The sequence below is a fragment of the Chiloscyllium plagiosum genome, chromosome 15 (genome assembly GCF_004010195.1).
Source record: "Chiloscyllium plagiosum isolate BGI_BamShark_2017 chromosome 15, ASM401019v2, whole genome shotgun sequence".
Classification (NCBI taxonomy): Eukaryota; Metazoa; Chordata; class Chondrichthyes; order Orectolobiformes; family Hemiscylliidae; genus Chiloscyllium; species Chiloscyllium plagiosum.
The window spans coordinates 69,375,066-69,392,743 of record NC_057724.1 but is presented as its reverse complement, the minus strand read 5'-3'; the positions used below and the strand labels follow the sequence as shown (position 1 = coordinate 69,392,743).

General features: G+C 41.1%; 1 protein-coding gene across 2 annotated transcripts in view; it reads left to right on the top strand.

Annotated features, from left to right (window-relative positions):
• Positions 1–17,678, top strand: part of il1rapl2 (interleukin 1 receptor accessory protein-like 2) — a 1,022,943-nt gene that overhangs the window by 982,122 nt on the left and 23,143 nt on the right. For both annotated transcript variants that reach the window (XM_043705153.1, XM_043705154.1), the window contains one exon: positions 8,077–8,220. In XM_043705153.1, coding sequence (XP_043561088.1) covers positions 8,077–8,220 — 144 coding nt within the window. The remainder of the gene's footprint in view (positions 1–8,076; positions 8,221–17,678) is intronic.

Below are 17,678 nucleotides of genomic sequence, written 5' to 3'. Positions count from 1 at the left end.
AAAGAGGAGTGTCAGACATTCAGCCAAAAAAAAACCTTCCCTGGGCTGCCCCTCCTCTATGGTTAGGTTAGAGCCCGGATGTCCCTGGTAAAAGAGCACGCAGTGTCCACCAACACCCTTGAGCTGTTCAGAGAGAGGTGGGCACTGCGGGGAGTGGAGTGTTTTATTTCCCCCTCCAACCTCTCTTTTGATTTAATCCCTGCCCTCCCCTTCACTGTTTTGATCACACAGTACTGCCCTTTGATGTGAAGGGCACTGCTTGCCACTGGCCATTCGGGTGTTTCCTTTCTTCCTGGTGGTAGGATTTTAATAAAGATTTATGCACTTGTTTGTTCTTCGCTGTGTCCGACATCTGCACACACGTGATATGGGTGCTGGGGGAAAAATAAGCACGACCACTTGTCAGTGGTAGCGTGGGGGAATGAAACAAAAAAATGAAAAAGAAAGAAAGAAAAGAAAAAAAATCAGGACTGTCAGGGGTTCTGTTCACTCTGAGAAACAAAGGAAAAATAAACCTTGTCTGGTCTCATATGTGACTCCAGACCCACAGCAATGTTGTTGACTCTTAACTGCTCTCTGGTTAATTAGAGATGGCCAATGAATGCTAGCCTGGCCAGTCATCCTGCAAATGAGTTTAAAAAAAAATAAAGAACAGTTATATTTTTAAGATAAGTTCATTAGCATGTCATATCTTTTGTCGAATATGTCCTTTATTTCATAGACATTTGAAAAGTTGGTTGCTCAGTCTAGTAATTTGATGACATCCTGCTCGGTTCATAGAATTAAATATTGTGATTCTTGTTAATCTTGGAGAAAAGGTGCTAAAGCAGCAACAATAATGAAGCAGCTGTTTCTGCAGTAAGTGCGTCCATGGAGAGTTTAAAATCTTTAAACCTCAGATTCCTAGGTTTCTCAGAATTGAACATCAACATCAAATTTCAGGAGTTCAAGTTAAAAATCACACAACACCAGGTCATAGTCTAACAGGTTTATTTGGAAGTACAAGCTTTCAAAGCGCTGCTCCTTTGTCAGGTAGCTCGTGGAGCGATGGCCTAGTGGTTTCAGCACTGGACTGTTAATCTGGAGACTCAGGTAACATTCAGGGGACTGAGGTTCTGAATCCCGCCATGGTAGATTGTGGAATTTGAATTCAATAAAGATCTGGAAGTAAGTGTCTTATGATGACGATGAAATCATTGTCGGTGTTTGGGAAAAACCCTTTGGTTCCCTCGTATCCTTTAGAAAGGAAAGCTACAATCCTAACCTGGTCTGTCCTACATGTGACCCCAGATCTACAGCAATGTGGTTCAGTCTTGACTAGCCACTGATGCCCATATCCCATATCCATGAATGAACAAAAAAAAGGACTGCACTTCACTGCCACCTTCTCAAGGGAAACTAGGGATGAACATGGAATGCTGGCTCAGCAATTCCCAACATCCCATGAATGAGTAAAAATAATTCTCACAGCTGAAAAAATGTTGTCCTTCTGCCCTTGAATATGAGATTTGCTTCAGTTGCTTCATTGGACCCTTGTTTATCATTGCCTTTTCCACAGTCGCCATTACAGCATGCTTTGGCATGTCTATGACATCTAAATCTCCCAAAACATTGCATCTGGAGTCCAAAGTCTTTTCTCTTAGAATTCTTTATTCACTGTTTAACCCATAGACACATCCTCTCAAGACTCTGGATCGTCTGCTCTCTTTCACTTCTCTCAACATCACCTTTACACATTTTGCTCATAGCTCAGTACTCTACAGGTTAGGATTGATAATAGGCTTGATAGGGTCAATGGTGAGAGGATGTGTCCCCTCGTGAGTGAGTGTAGGACCAGAGGGCACAGTCACAGAATAAAGAGGCACCAATTTAAGACAAAGGTGAGGAGGAATTTCTTCTCTCCGAGGATTGAGCGTCTTTGGAACACTTTGCCACAGAGAGCTGTGGGGCGGAGTCCTTGTGTATATTTAAGGCTGGGATAGATAGATTCTTGATCAGTCGGGGAATCAAGGTTTACAGGGAAAGGGCAGGAAAGTGAATGTGTGGAACGCCAGATCAGCCATGAGCCTATTGAATGGTGGAGCAAACTCGAGGGGCCAAATGGCCTACTTCTTTTCCCATTCCGTATGGTCTTACAGATTATGCTTCATTGCCTTGGAAGATTTTACTGAATTAACAACGGTATTCAAATGGCAGTTATATATGCAGGAGCTGGCCACTCAGCCCATTGAGCATGTTCAGCCATTTGATAAGGTCATGGCTGGTCTGCTTGTCAAGATTAGAGTGGTGCTAGAAAAGCACAGCCGGTTAAGCAGCATCCATGGAGCAGGAACATCGATCTACATGTCACCCCAATCCATAGTCCTGCCTAGTCCTGATAAACTTGTGTAATGAGAATCTATCCACCTTCTACCTTAAAATTATTCAAGGAATTTGCGTCCTCCATGAAATAGCTCCACAGGGGACGGTGTCCCATCACCAAGTCACCCTTTTACTGATACTGATACCAGCTCCCTCAGAACCCCTGAATACTCGTGTCAGTCAACGCTGCCCGATTGGATCGGGTTAACAGCCCCAATCAGGGAACTCATGTGCTATAAGGTCCACCTGGCTGACCTCATTCCAATCCTTACACTCCACCTTTTCAGAAACAGAGTTCAAAACACCCATGACCCTCAGAGGAAAGGTTTTGCCTTGACTCTGAAATAAATGGGCTAACCCCGATTTTGAAACTGTGAATTCTACTTCTAGATTCTTCCACAAGATGAAGCATCTTCTCTGCATCTACCCTGTCGAGATCCCTCAGGATCCTATGTATTTTAATCAAACATGTGCTGCTGTTGTTGTCATCAATTTAAAGCCAGCCAGCATTATGGCAGGCCATTCAAACAGTGTGTGTGCATCGCCCTCTGTTGTCTAACTCTGTGCTTAGCTCCTCAAAATGCTTGAGGTTGCAAATCACTCCCTTTCAATTACAGCACAGTTGAAACGAGTGACATTTTCACACAGTATTCCAGTGCAATGATTTTGATGGATGCATCAAGAAACACTCTAATATATGTGCTGCATATTTTTATTTAAATAAGGGGTAAATGAAGTACACACTTTGATTGTGATGCTTGATGACAGGTGCCTGTTTGTGTGTTGTTAACACAGAGCCATGTCTGGCTGAAATATGTTATTTAAAAGCACAATGATATTTCCCATGAGTGTGGTTCGAATTTCCAATTTACCTTTTTTTTCACTTTTATTATTCAAAATTTCCCAAGCGCGAATTATTCCTCTGTCTGATTTAAGGGAAGCTTTCTCACATGATATTTTCTCACAGTGAAAGATAGGCTCCAAAATAAAGTGATTGCGAAGAAAAGGAGATTTTTTTTTTCAAAAATTAAAACCACCATTGGATTGAAGCAGTGACATTTCTTGGAAAGCTGGAGAGCAGTTTATGGTTTCTTTTTAATCTCTAGAGCATCCAAAAACCATTAGTTATTTATCTGCAGTTTGGTCTTCTTATTGTACTGTAAAGCATGAAGGTAGAGACGTGACTAATCTCCCTGGTTGTAGCTTTAATGAACTCGAGATTCATGAGCAGTATGGATCATTAGGAAACTGGTCAGCTGGATGCAGTTCCAGCTCATGTATTTTCCTCACGCTATTTGCCAACATAAGTGACAATGGAGAGGAAAGAAAACAAGAGTGTTATGAAATGCCTGGTCACTTTACAAAACCACAACGAGACTGCAGGCTCCATATACAAAGATCATAGAATGGAGTAGTCACATACAAAAATATTTCCAATAAGACAAATGGAGTGCCAATTAGAGAACCAAAATATAGAGCGAAAGAATTGTATGTGGCCTCAGCCCTGTTTAGGTCAGCATGGTGGCTCAGTGGCCTCACAGCGCCAGGGACCTGGGTTCGATTCCAGCTTCAGGCGACTGTCTGTGTGGAACTTGCACATTCTCCCCATGTTTGCGTGAGTCTCCTCCGGGTGCCACAGCTTCCTCCCACAATCCAAAGATGTGTAGATCAGGTGGATTGGCCATGCTAAATTGCCCGTGATGTTAGGTGCATTAGTCAGAGGGCAATATGCCTGGGTGGGTTACTCTTCGGAGGGTCGGTGTGCACCTGTTGGGCCAAATGGCCTGTTTCCACACTGTAGGGAATCTGTTCACATCCGATTCAGTCTGTAATTGTTCCATATACTGCACTGTAGGAAGGACTGGTCTTGGAAGCGTGTGTTGCAGTTTCACCAGTACAACCAGATTAGATTATTCAGAGAGATTACATAAACTAGGCTCACTGGTCGATAGGTTGGGGGGAATTTTTAGAATTCTTTCTCATGTCATAGGCATCAACGACCAGGCCAACATTAATTCCTGTCCCTAATTGCCCTTGGCAAAATGGTCGGTGAGCTGTCTGCGACAACCAGGAACAGTGAAAGAATGATGATATATTCCCAAGTTGGGATAGTGAGTAGTCTGGAGGGGGACTTGCAGCTGGTGGTGTCCCCATTGTATCTGAATGCTTATTGTTGTCGATGGTGGTTTGATTTTATTTGTGGTTGAGGGATGGAGATGTTGGATTTTGAAAGGATTTCATTTGATAGGTGGACAAGAACATTTTTCCACCATCGTGGAGGCACCTCTGACAAGGCTATATACACCTTAAAGGTAGTGCAAGGCCAATCAGGATAATAATTAGAAAAGCTCCCAACAAGAGGCAGTGGATGCTTGCTCAAGTGATTATTTAAAATCTGAGGACAATTTGTTTTTACTAAACAAGGGTATAAAAGCATATAAAGCAATAGCAAATGGATGAAGTTAGGTTGCAGATCAGCCGTGATTTTATTCAATGGCAGTGTAGGCTTACTGGACAATTCCATCTGTTCCTATACTTTATTTTTATTCACTGTCCAGACTCGCATTTATTACCATCCCTAATTCCCCAGATGACAGTTGAGAGTCAACCACATTGCTGTGGGTGTGGATTTACATGTAGGCCAGACCAGGTAAAGATAGCAGGTTCCTTTCGTAAAGTGAACCAGGTGGTCTCTTCTAACAATTGACAATGGTTATCGCTGGACTGTTAATTCTGAATGATTATTGAATTCAAATTCCACCACCTGCCTTTTTGGGATTTGAACCCAGGTCCCCAGAACATTACTTGGGCTCCCAGTTTAACAGTCCAGTGACAAACCCACCAGGCCGTCACCTCCCCTCTTACATCTTTACAAAACACGAGGTCTTAATGTCACGTAATAATAGACAGTGGTCAAGCATTTCTCTGTAGTGTTCTAACTACCACAGCTCTGGCCCTGGACAATGTAATCCATCTTCTGCCAGAATCTCTAAACCATTCTGAGAGACTGCCCTCTCAGATGATCGGGATTTGTGTATGTTAATGTGATGCCAATTGCTAACATCCACTGTTTTGTCAGAACAGCTTTGCATAAAGTTGGAATATTTTAGTCTGAGCTGGTTTTAAATGATTTTGAAAGTTTAAAGAATAAAATTATTTCGATGTTGCATTTTTGCCTGCAGTTTAACTATAATTTCAAGAAAAGTTTTATAAAGCATGTTAACACTAATGTAGAAAAATATATAACTGGTGCTGATGTCCATGGGCAGCACCTTAATAAAAACAAGCTGCAGTGCGCAATATTCATTGGCTTGCAATCCTCTTGACTCCACGTCAAGCATCTTTCGAACTGTGCTTATTCAAGACAAGACAACAGGCTAACAGGGAAATGTTAGATGTGTAGTGGGGGAGGCTCCTGAGAATGAACACATAACGTGTAGCTTGATATTAAGTTGAAGCAGTTTTGAAATGCCAAGCTTCAGTTGCATACAATGAGGAATATTGAAAGGATGTTAAAAGCAAAGTAAGAGTTTGGAGTGGAAAGAACCAAAAAAAATGGGAAGGACGAGGTCAGGCAGCTGTAAGATTAAGACATTGCAGGGAGAAGGCTGAAGAGGAATTAGCAAATGAACTGGAGAGTGAATCACTGTGAAGAGTAAAAAACAAGAGAGGACAATTAGTAAAATGAAAAAATACTTTACTGAACCCATTATTCCATATAAAGACTCCTATCTATCTACTTAATCTTGAAATGAAATTGCGATAAATTATATTTCTATCCTTAAAGGCTGTTGAGTGAAGGTTTAGAATATTTCTCAGACATGGACAAAGTAATATCATTGCCTCTTGACATTCAATAGCATTTCCATCCCTGAATCTTTCACTATCAGAGGCCTGGGAGTTACCATTGACCAGAATCTAGCCTGGACCAGACATAAACATAGTGTCTATAAGAGAAGATCAGAGGATGAGAATTCTACAGCAAATTACTCACCTTCTGTTCCCCCAAATTCCAAGGCACAAGTCAGGACAGTGATAGAATACTCTCTGGTAAATGGTGACAGCATAGACAGAGGCCAATTGGCCTATTGTGTCTGTGCTGGTCAATAAACATCTGACTACGGTAATCCAATATTTTTCATCTTTTGTGCCACGGCCTTCAGGGTTACGGCAAATCTATTCATGTTCAGGTGAAAATTCCCCAAGAAATGGCCCCAGTGCCTCAGTATTCTAGAGCCCTCCCTCCTAGACCATCTATCCAACAATGCGTTCATCTGCTATATCCTTCTATTTCTGTACCCAATACTGTATGGCACTGGGAATAATCCTGAAATTACTACCTTTGCCGTCCTGCCTTTCAATTTCCTCTCTAAGTCCCAAAAGTCTGTTTACAGGATCTCATTTCTCTTTCTTCCCATGCCATTGGTCAGTGTGGATGATGACCTCTGGCTATTCACCCTCTCCTTTCAAAACACCTTGCAGCCATTCCGTGACCTGTTTGACCCTGGCACTGGGCAGGTAACACACTATCCTACACCCACAGAGGTTCTGTCTATTCCCTTCATTAATGAATTCCCTCTCTCAATCATTCTTCCACACTTCTTCCTCTGGTCACCTCACTCCCCCAAGCAGATGGATCACCCACATTCCTGGCATTGGTTCTGTCTGACCACCTCAGAGGAGCCATCACTCTCACTTCTCTCCAAGGCCCAAAGACAGATTGCAAGTGAGATGCACTCAGAGGGCAGCATTCCCTGGGCCCCATCTGTCTGGAGGTCACCCATTCCCTCCCTGCCAGGAACATGAGCATCAACCTGGAATGATTGAGCTGATCGGCCTGGTTCTGTGCCACTGTTTTAATTAATCATAGGTAACCCTTTGGAGTTAACGTTCCGCAAATTGCATGCAGTAAGCATTAAGTGAACACACTCTACAACCGGTTTGGGCTTTACTGTAGCTGATGACAGTTTAGTAAAAGTGAAGCAGAAGAGCTTACCATAAACAAGGTGAATGTTAACACAATGACTAATCCTCAATGTACAAGATAGCTCCCATTGCCAAAGATTTAGTCTTATACTGACACACTTTCCATCAAGATTACATATTACAGAGAATTCTTTTAAAAACAAATGTTGAAGACATACAATTAAGAAATAGCATTGAGATATCACAGAGACTATTCACTGACCTATTAACTAAAAACAATCATAATCCATTTAGTTCAACCTGCCCTTGTGTGCAATGATATTGTAGTTGGATTATCTATTCACCTTTCTCGACAATGAACAGTGTAATTTACAATGAAACCCGAGACCAGTTTAGAACCATTTAGTCAAAAACTAAAGACCAAAGCCTGAAACGTTAAATTGTAGCATGGTTTATCTATTCTGCATTGAGTTGATGATCAAGTATCTTGTCATGAATTATTACCAGAAAAATGAAATATTTTATTTCCTTTTCATAACTGGTTGTGTGATAGTATTTGCCTGCAATACCAAATTAATCCAGCCTCTCGAAATATGCCATATGGATGCATAGCCTGCATATGGGAATGGCATATGTTGTTCTGATCCTCACAGAGACTGATAACAATGAAAAAGGAATGTCAACTTACAGTTGCTAGCTATACAGATGATCAGATGCATTTTTTTTTCCTGAGCAGGAACTTTGCTGCGATTGACCACTTTTTGATTTGTGACCCTCAATCTCTTCCAGACCTAATGTACCGAGTCGAACTTGCAGGTGGCCTGGGAGCTATCCTGCTTTTGATCACTTGTCTAGTAACCATATACAAGTGCTACAACATTGAAATGATGCTGTTTTACCGGAGCCATTTTGGAAGTGATGAAACGGAAGATGGTAAGTCGACACACATTTTAATGATGTTTTGCCTCTGCTTTGATAGATGGCAATTACTGTTCTTGGATGCAATGTTTTTTTTCTTCTGGAGTTTGGTTATTGGAGGCTATGGTTGTGATTTTATTTTTCTGCAAGCTCAAACCCTCCCAGGGCATTCAAGTAACCACTCTTCGTCTGAAAATACAATTGAGTTAAAATGTTCCATTCAACAAAATAGATGGTTTCTTGCCAGGCTTCTGTATACCATATAGTACTTTAATTTAACAAAATGTCTAACCATATGCTGCTGTCATATTTTTCATAACACTAATCACACTACAATCACTTTCTGTTGTGTCATATTTTGTTGCACGACACCTCGATCAGCAACTCATTTATTTGGACAAGATAAGATTTTAAGTTATTTTTAAGGCCAGTTCTATTTGATTTGTTTTGTATGTCAAGTACTTTTGTTCCTCTTACACGTGGACACTGAAAGTGACCAACAGTTACAAGATCCAAAAAGTAAGTGTGATTGCTGATCAGTGTAAATGTTTCGTGAGGTGTTTCTGCTTTAAGGAGTGAAAACTGTGGGGACATTTTGCTTTTATGCCTGATTATAACATGTCCCCATCTGCAAATTATTACCTTATTCTTTTGACCCACATTTTTTATGATTGAAGAATTAGTCATGTTAATTGAAATAGTGATAAATTATGCTAGCTAATAAGAACGTCCCTTAGAATTGAAATGGGACACATAAACTCTATTATACAGTAGATGGCTTTTTAATGCAGTCAAATCATTTATTTACAGATATCCAGAGGATTTCTTGTGCTTCCCTGATTTTGAAAGTGGAGAATGATCTTGTTTCTTTGCTGATTTGTTCCACAGGCTTTCATTCGGAAAGGCAATAGTACCTGCAGTAACACTTCAATACTTTTTGATAATGCTAGCAGATTTCCCATGACATTGTTCACAGTGACTCAACGCTGCACACTGAAGTGTAATAAGAAAATAGGTGCAAAGGTTATAAAAATACTGTATGCATCCAAGAATTTGAATGTCTTCGTTAGTATGTTTAATGTATGACCTTCATTTACTTTGGATATCAGAAATGCTCTACAAGGACTGCTTGCCAAACAAGTCCAAATTCCTTTAAAAAAGAACAACTTAAACCTCATAGGGCTAAACTGGACATTCTCGTTTGAAGTGCTGAAGACACTGCTTTATCAGGTTAAGCTAAACAATAACGCAATCAAAATTCAGAGGCAGGCTCGCAGTCAGTGCATTAAACCATATGCTTTGGCACAAGTAACCAGTCCTGTTTCAGCAGATCTCACTGAACAGTAGATTGAGGCAAAAAGATCATTCATTTTGGAAACTGAAATTAAATCAGCAAATATCAGAAAACAAAGAGGCAAACTAGCCTCTCATCATGTCAATTTTTGTTGAGTTTTTACATAAAACTGCACAGGCCTTCAAAAAAGTGTTTGTTTTGCATATAGTAACATCTTCAGCTGCCAGTCGACACGATTCTAGCACCACGCAGCTGGTAACAATACACCTGCTTTTACCTGCCAGGGAATGTGCATAAGAGACCAAGCCAAAGTTCTGCTGCTGTTTATTATCAGGCTGTGCTATGGATTGTTGAGTCAAATCCTGCCAAGGCAGCCAGAGAATGACTTTTCTCCTCCAGAATCCCAACAATTTACAGTCATTGAAGTTCAAATTAGTTTCTTAGTCTCGCTGTGGAATGTGTTTAGTCTTTGTGAGTGTCACGTGTTCAGACTGAGCTGCCAGCCTTTTATGAACAGGTGACTCAAATAAGTGTTCATGATCCTAGAAGTTTCTTTGTTGTTTAGGGTGAAATTTTCCATTCCTTTGCAGCACAACAGAATTTTTCTTTTTAATTCATTTGTGGCATGTGGGCATAACGGGCTGGGCCAGAATTTATTGCCCATCCCTAGTTGCCATTGAGAACGTGGTGATGAGCTTCCTTCTTGAACCGCTGCAGTGCATGTGATGTAAGTGGACCAAAATGCCCTTTAGAGAGGAAATTTCAGCATTTTGACCCAGGGATACTGAAAGAAAAGCGATATACTTCCAAGTTAGGATAGTGTGTGGCTTAATGAGGAACTGGCAGATGGTGATGTTAAGATGCATGTATCATTCTAGATGGTAGTTCGAGTAGAGGGTTTGGAAAGTGCTGCTGAGGAGAATTTTTGTAGTGCATCTTGTAGATGGCACATACTGCTGCTACTGAGATTCAGTGGTAAGGGGCAGTGAATGTTAATGCATGTGGTGCCAATCGAGCGGCTGCATTGTCCTGGATGGTGACAAGCTTCTTGAGTGTTGGGATGGGAATGGCACCCATCCAGGCAAGTGGGGAATATTCCATCACCCTCCTGACTTGTGCTTGGAGATGATGGACAGATTTTAGGGAGTCAGAAGATTAGGGAGACAGAATTCCCAGTCTCTGACCTGTTGTTCTCACTACAGTATATATATATATATATGGCAATTTCAGTTCCATTCTGATCAATAGTATCCCCCAGGATCTTGTTGGGGTGGGGTAGGGGTTCATGGAATTTAGAGCTGGTAACACCATTGAATGTCAAAGGTCAGTGGTTAGGTTGTTTGTTATTGGAGAAGGTCATTGCCTGGTTTTTGTGTAGCACGAGTGTTACTTACCAAGTTGGACATTGCATAGATCATATGTACCATGGACTACATTTCAAGATTAATCTGTTAGAGGTGGTTTAAGTCCAACATGATAGGTAAGAAATCTACCGGATGACAAATCCTATGTTGCTTCTACTTTTATGATATTCTTTTCTTTAGTGGGTATCAAAAGGTGGCTTTAACTAGTCAGTGGTTGGCACTGTTGCCTCATAGCTCCAGGGACTCAGGTTCAATTTCAGTCTGAGGTGACTGTCTGTGTGGATTTTGCACATTCTCCCCATGTCTATGTGGGTTTCCTTCAGGTGCTCCAGTTTCCTCCCACAATCCAAGGATGTGCAGGTCAGGTGGATTGGCCGTGCTAAATTGCTAATAGTGGCCAGCTGTTCAGGTAAGATGGATTGGCCATGCTGAATTGGCACAAAGTGTCCAGGGAAATGCAGACAAGGTATATTAGCCAGGGAAATGTAGCTTTACAGGGATAGGACAGGGGGATGGATCAGGATGGGCTGCTCTTTGGAGAATCAGTGCAGACTGGACGGGCCGAATGGCTTCTATCTGCTCTGTAGGGATTCTATGACAAATGGATTAGCTATTTGACCATGACAGCTTTATCACATTTGTTTTTTCAAAAGAGATAAGCTGGAAAATGTTGATGAGGAGCCAACCTGAAGATTGCAAGGAAGGATATAGGTTAAAAAATGATTGGACATTCGAGAGAGCAAAATGATTCCTGTGCTGTGCTGATCATGGGGTGCCTCAGAAATACAACTGGACAAAATTAAAGATGAAAGGAATTAAGGTCGCTTAGATATGTTAGTTCTTTAAGTGATCAGGATACAAACAGATTTTACTTAGAAAAATGAGTAGGTTGGGTGTGTTATGAAGGTGTAAGGGGTACTTTAAGAGAGTTGACGGACTCAGCAAGCACACAGAATGCTGGAGAATTTACAATATAACATTTGGTCCAGCAGCTAGCAGTACCTCGGTTGCTATGAGACAAAAACAAATTCAAATTCGGCCAGACAATTTAAATAATGCCCCAAGATACTAAACCCCAATCAAGTTTGAATTTGGTATTTTGACAATTTTAAAACCAATGAAACGATCCGATGCTTTGGACTATAAGACCAGGAAAAACTGAACAGTTGGAGGAGAACAGCCTAGCCACCAATACATGCAGTCCGCCTGCAGAATAGTTGTCTTAAAGTACCTTTATCTATCAATGACCTGTGAAACAGAAAGCCTGAGAACAAGAAAAGAAGACCGAGGAAGATACAAAGAGAAGATTCGACAGCTGGCTGGTTTTGAAATTTGAATTTTTTGGTCAACCTTAATCAGGGGTTTTATTGGGCCAGTATTATATAGAAGGGAAAGTAAAAGAATTGAGAAAGAATTGTAAATAGTTGTTAGTTAATTATTCTCTATTAGATTTTTTTAAAAAAGTTGTTAATATTTACTTGAAAGAGATAGTTCTTGGCTTCTTAAATTTTAACATATTACAGCATGGGCTAAATCATATCTGTGTGGCAGGTTTAAATTAGCAGGGGGAGTTTACCCTGTGTTGTAACAGGTGGAGTACATAGCAAATAGAAACCAAAGGCAAAGTACAAATATGAAAACCTAGGTTAGCTTTTCACATTCCATTTGACTTTATGCTATTCATGCTTGCGTTCCAAAACCATTTGGTACTCGTTAGTACTGTCAATGTAATAACTGAGGAAGCAGGACTGGAAGGGAACATCAGTTATTGCTGAAAACCAAAATACAGCCAATCCTCCAGGTGTACATGAACTAGTCCCAATGTGGGACAACCAGTTCTGCAGATCCATCCCTGGCTCTGCTTCATTTTTTTTTCTCTCCTGTAACCAGAAATGCTCTTACACTCAGTGGAACTTCTTTATTTTCCCCATCGCCACATCACTATAGTATTCGCTTTTCCATCTATTAACCACCACCAGGACTGGGTCTGCTTTATAGATATTTCTAATAAATCTGTTCAGATGTGTTATGATACATTCCTGTAGCAGGTGAGACTTGAACCTGGGCCTCCCAACTCAGAGATAGGGGCACTAGCACTGTACCACAGGATCTCCTAGGTCTGCATTATATCTGAAAGTGTTTTCACACACAGCTTTTTTCACATCACCAAATCACTGTTACTTTTTTTTTGATATTAACTGCCACCTGGTTCTGCTTTATCCTTTCTAATTGACCTGTGCAGAGACACTGTTACATACAGAGTCATAGAGATGTACAGCACAGAAACAGACCCTTCGGTCCAACCCGTCCATGCTGACCAGATATCCCAACCCAATCTAGTCCCACCTGCCAGCACCAGGCCCATATCTATTTCCTATTCAAATACCCATCCAGGTGCCTTTTAAATGTTGCAGTTGTACCAGCCTCCACCACTTCATCTGGCAGCTCATTCCATACACGTACCACTCTCTGTTTGAAAAAGTTGCCCTTTAGATCTCTTTTATATCTTTCCCCTCTCACCCTAAACCTCTGCCCTCTAGTTCTGGACTCCCCGACCCCAGGGAAAAGACTTTGTTTATTTATCCTATCAATGTCCCTCATAATTTTATAAACCTCTATATGGTCACCCCTCAGCCTCCGACACTCCAGGGAAAACAGCCCCAGCCTGTTCAGCCTCTCCCTATAGCGCAAATCTTCCAACCCTGGCAACATCCTTGTAAATTTTTTCTGAACCCTTTCAAGTTTCACAACATCTTTCCGAGAGGAAGGAGACCAGAATAGGTCTCCTGACTCAGAGGTAGGGACACTATCACTGTGCCACATGAGCCCTTTGGGTCTGCTTTCTTTTAAAAATAGCATATTTTTCTCATCAACTTAATCAGAAATGTTCTCACTCACCTCTAGTGCAGGTGGGACCTGGACCCAGACCTACGAATCCAGAGGTAGGGACACTGCACCACAAGAGGGTTCCAAATGTTTTCACACACCTCTGGAGCAGGTGGAACTTGCACCCAGGTCTCTTAGTTCAGGAGAAAGAACAATATCACTGTGCCACAAGATACTGGGACTGCTTTATAAAGGACTCGGATGATGAGTTCTAGCTTATTACCAAGCGAACTCATACTCATCGAGTTCCAGAAGGAGATCAATTAGTAATTCCCCATGGGCCTTGTCAGTGTTATCACAGGCACCAATGTTAAATTTTAATACTTTGACCTCACTCCATTCCTACTCGTGTCCCTCCAGGACAGTGATTTGGAAATGTGTGTAACCAGTACATACAGATAATCTTTCACTTGTCTCCAGTGACCCATGCCTTATTGCGTTGAGAACAGGTTCTTTTCAGTGCTTCAAACTGAGCTGAATTTCGGAAGATTTTCAGACAGCAATTTATTCATTTACTTCAGTTGATCCATTCGCACTCAAAACTGCCAAGCAATTTCCACTCCATGCGGTGGAGAAAAGGAACTGTGCTCTTGATGAAGGCAGCTCAATACTTTTGTAGCACTGACAGAAGTCTGGATGTCAGCACTGAAGCCTGAACCTGAATGTGGGGCTTCTGATGAGCTTTAGTTTACTAATACAATTGAGCATTTGGAGTAGTGGCAAAATTGAATTTTCACATCTATGGCTAAAAGAATAGAGTATATAAGTAGGGAAGTGTTGCTGCAACTGTGTAAGACATTAGTAAGACGGTGTATGGAGTATTGATTACAATTTTGGTGTCTGTACTTGAGAAGGGATGTAGTTGCATTGGAAGGCGCTCAGAGAAGATTTATTAGATTGATTCCAGAGAGGAGGGGTTTGCCTTATGAAGAGAGATTGAATGATTTAGCGCTTTACTCTCTGGAGTTTAGGAGAATGAGAGGAGATCTAATTAAGATGTGAAAGGTGAAATGACAAATAGACATAGAGAGGAAATGTTCTCATATGGAGCAATCTAAAATGAGAGGTCAAAGTTTTACACAGAACATAGAACGTCGAAAAGTACAGCACAGAACAGGCCCTTCGGCCCACATTATGCCAAGGATTATGTTTAATCTAAAATAAGAGAACCTAACCTACGCACCCCTCAATTCACTGCTATCCATATGCATGTCCAGCAGTCATTTAAATGTCCCCAATGACTCTGCTTCCACCACCATCGCTGGCATCGCATTCCATGCATTCACAACTCTCTGCGTAAAGAACCTACCTCTGACATCTCCTCGATACCTTCCTCCTAATCTTAAAACGATGACCCCTCATGTCAGTCAATTCTGCCCTGGGGAAAAATCTCTGGCTATTGACTCTATCCATTCCTCTCATTATCTCATATAACTCGATCAGGTCACCTTTCTTCCTCCTTCTTTCCAGAGAGAAAAGTCCGAGATTAGTCAACCTCTCTTCATAAGACCTTTTGGGATAGGGGTTTGCAGATATAAAACAGAGATGTGGAGAGATGACCTCTCTCATGGGGTTGTGAAACTGTGCAAATCACTACCTCAGAGTGCAGTGGATGATGGACCATTGAATAAATTTAAGGAGGAGCTAGACTGATGTTTAATTAGTGATTGGCTGAAGGGTTATGGAAAGTGGGCAGGAAAGTGGAGTTGAGGCTGAGATGAGATCAGTCATGATAGTATTAAATGAATGAGCAATTTCAAAGGGGCTGAATTAGCTTCTCCTGCTCCTAATTCTTATGCTCTTATGTAAAATTCTTTGCAGAAGAGAGTGATGGAGTAGAAACCTCAGACTATCCTTTATTTTCATTGTCAACTTGATTCCCAATGGAAATATTTAGGAATACAGAAGAACCTTGGTTATCCGTCTTTAATCTCCTCCAGATCTGTAAACTCTCTGGGATATCTAGGCTCCCCTAATTCTGGCATCTTGAGCATCCTTGATGAATTGCTCCAACATTAATGACTGTGCCTTCATTTGCTGAGGCTGTAAGCTCTCGAACATCCTTCCTACATCTCTCCATCTCATTCCTCAATTCTCTCCTTTAAAACATTCCTTAAAACCTACATGTTTGACACAAGCTCTTGGTCATCTGTCCGAACATTTCCTTATGTGGCATGGTGTTATAGTTTGCTTTGCACTGCTCTTGGGAAGTGCCATGGGATGGTTATTATATTGTAGATACGATATAAATGCTCTATGTTGTTGTTAGTAGCTGTCCAGTTTTACAACTGTAATTAAAAGGGCCATTGATCGAAATAGTCATAATTTTTTAATTATATTGGCTTTGTGACATGAAGACCACCAACTTATACAAAACCAAAAATTGTTGGAAAAGCTCAGCAGGTCTGGCAGCATCTATGGAGAGAAATCAGAGGTAACGTTTTGGGTTGAGTGACCATTCCTCAGAATTGAGACCACTATTTATTTTAGTTGTCTCTTTCCATTACAACCCAGACCACAATTCTGTAGCTGACTCTCCATTCCCCAATTTATTTATGTTCATGGTGACAACTCTAATTTGAAAGTTAAGTTGAACAGAAACTCACAAACACTGGCATAATGAGCTTGAAACTCTATCACAGCGACACCTACCTGGAGTTTCGAACAGTATTTAATCACTTTCAATATTAGTCTTGTCAATTTCTTTGATTTTAGTAGTCTAATCACACCCGCACTCTAAAGAAACTGCTTATCACTTGGTAATTGTTGTTTGCTTGAGTAATATAGAACTATTACAGGTTTTTGGTTGTTTGATTAATTTAACTCATTCATCCAGTTATAATGTACTTCATGTCATTTATGTCTTTGTTAAATGATTCCAAAGAAACTCAATCCATGTACTGATCATTCTATTGTGAAGGAAAATTCTTAGCATCAATCATAAATCCTCCATTCACCCATTTGAACCCACCAGAATTTATTGTTTCCCTTTCAAGCCTTTTAATCCAATAATTTATTGCTGTAGCTATTAGCAGATGAACACTGAATACATTAAAATAATGGTCCTTCATATGTGTTAATGCATTTCATTAGATTATCCTGGTATTTCAGTTGAAATTAACATTAACTAGTGACTATTGCATTAACTATTGCAGACGATACGAAGATTGGTGGAGTTGTGGATAGTAAGGAGGGCTGTTGTCGGCTGCAAAGGGACTTAGATATGATGCAGAGCTGGGCTGAGGAGTGGCAGATGGAGTTCAACCCTGTCAAGTGTGAGGTTGTCCATTTTGGAAGGACAAATAAGAATGCGGAATACAGGGTTAATGGTAGGGTTCTTAGTACGGTGGAGGAGCAGGGGGATCTTGGGGCCTATGTTCATAGATCTTTGAAAGTTGCCACTCAGGTGGATAGAGCTTGTAAGAAGGCCTACGGTGTATTAGCGTTCATTAGCAGAGGGATTGAATTCAAGAGTCGTGAGGTTATGTTGCAGCTGTACAGGACCTTGGTAAGGCCACATTTGGAGTACTGTGTGCAGTTCTGGTCACTTCATTTTAGGAAAGATGTGGAAGCTTTGGAGAGGGTGCAGAGAAGATTTACCAGGATGTTGCCTGGAATGGAGAATAAGTCGTACGAGGATAGGTAGAGAGTGCTAGGCCTTTTCTCATTGGAACGGCGAAGGATGAGGGGTGACTTGATAGAGGTTTATAAGATGATCAGGGGAATAGATAGAGTAGACAGTCAGAGAGTTTTTCCCCGGGTACAACAGAGTGTTACAAGGGGACATAAATTTAAGGTGAAGGGTGGAAGGTATAGGCGGGATGTCAGGGGTAGGTTCTTTACTCAGAGAGTGGTGGGGGCATGGAATGCGCTGCCTGTGGGAGTGGCAGAGTCAGAATCATTGGTGACATTTAAGCGGCAATTGGATA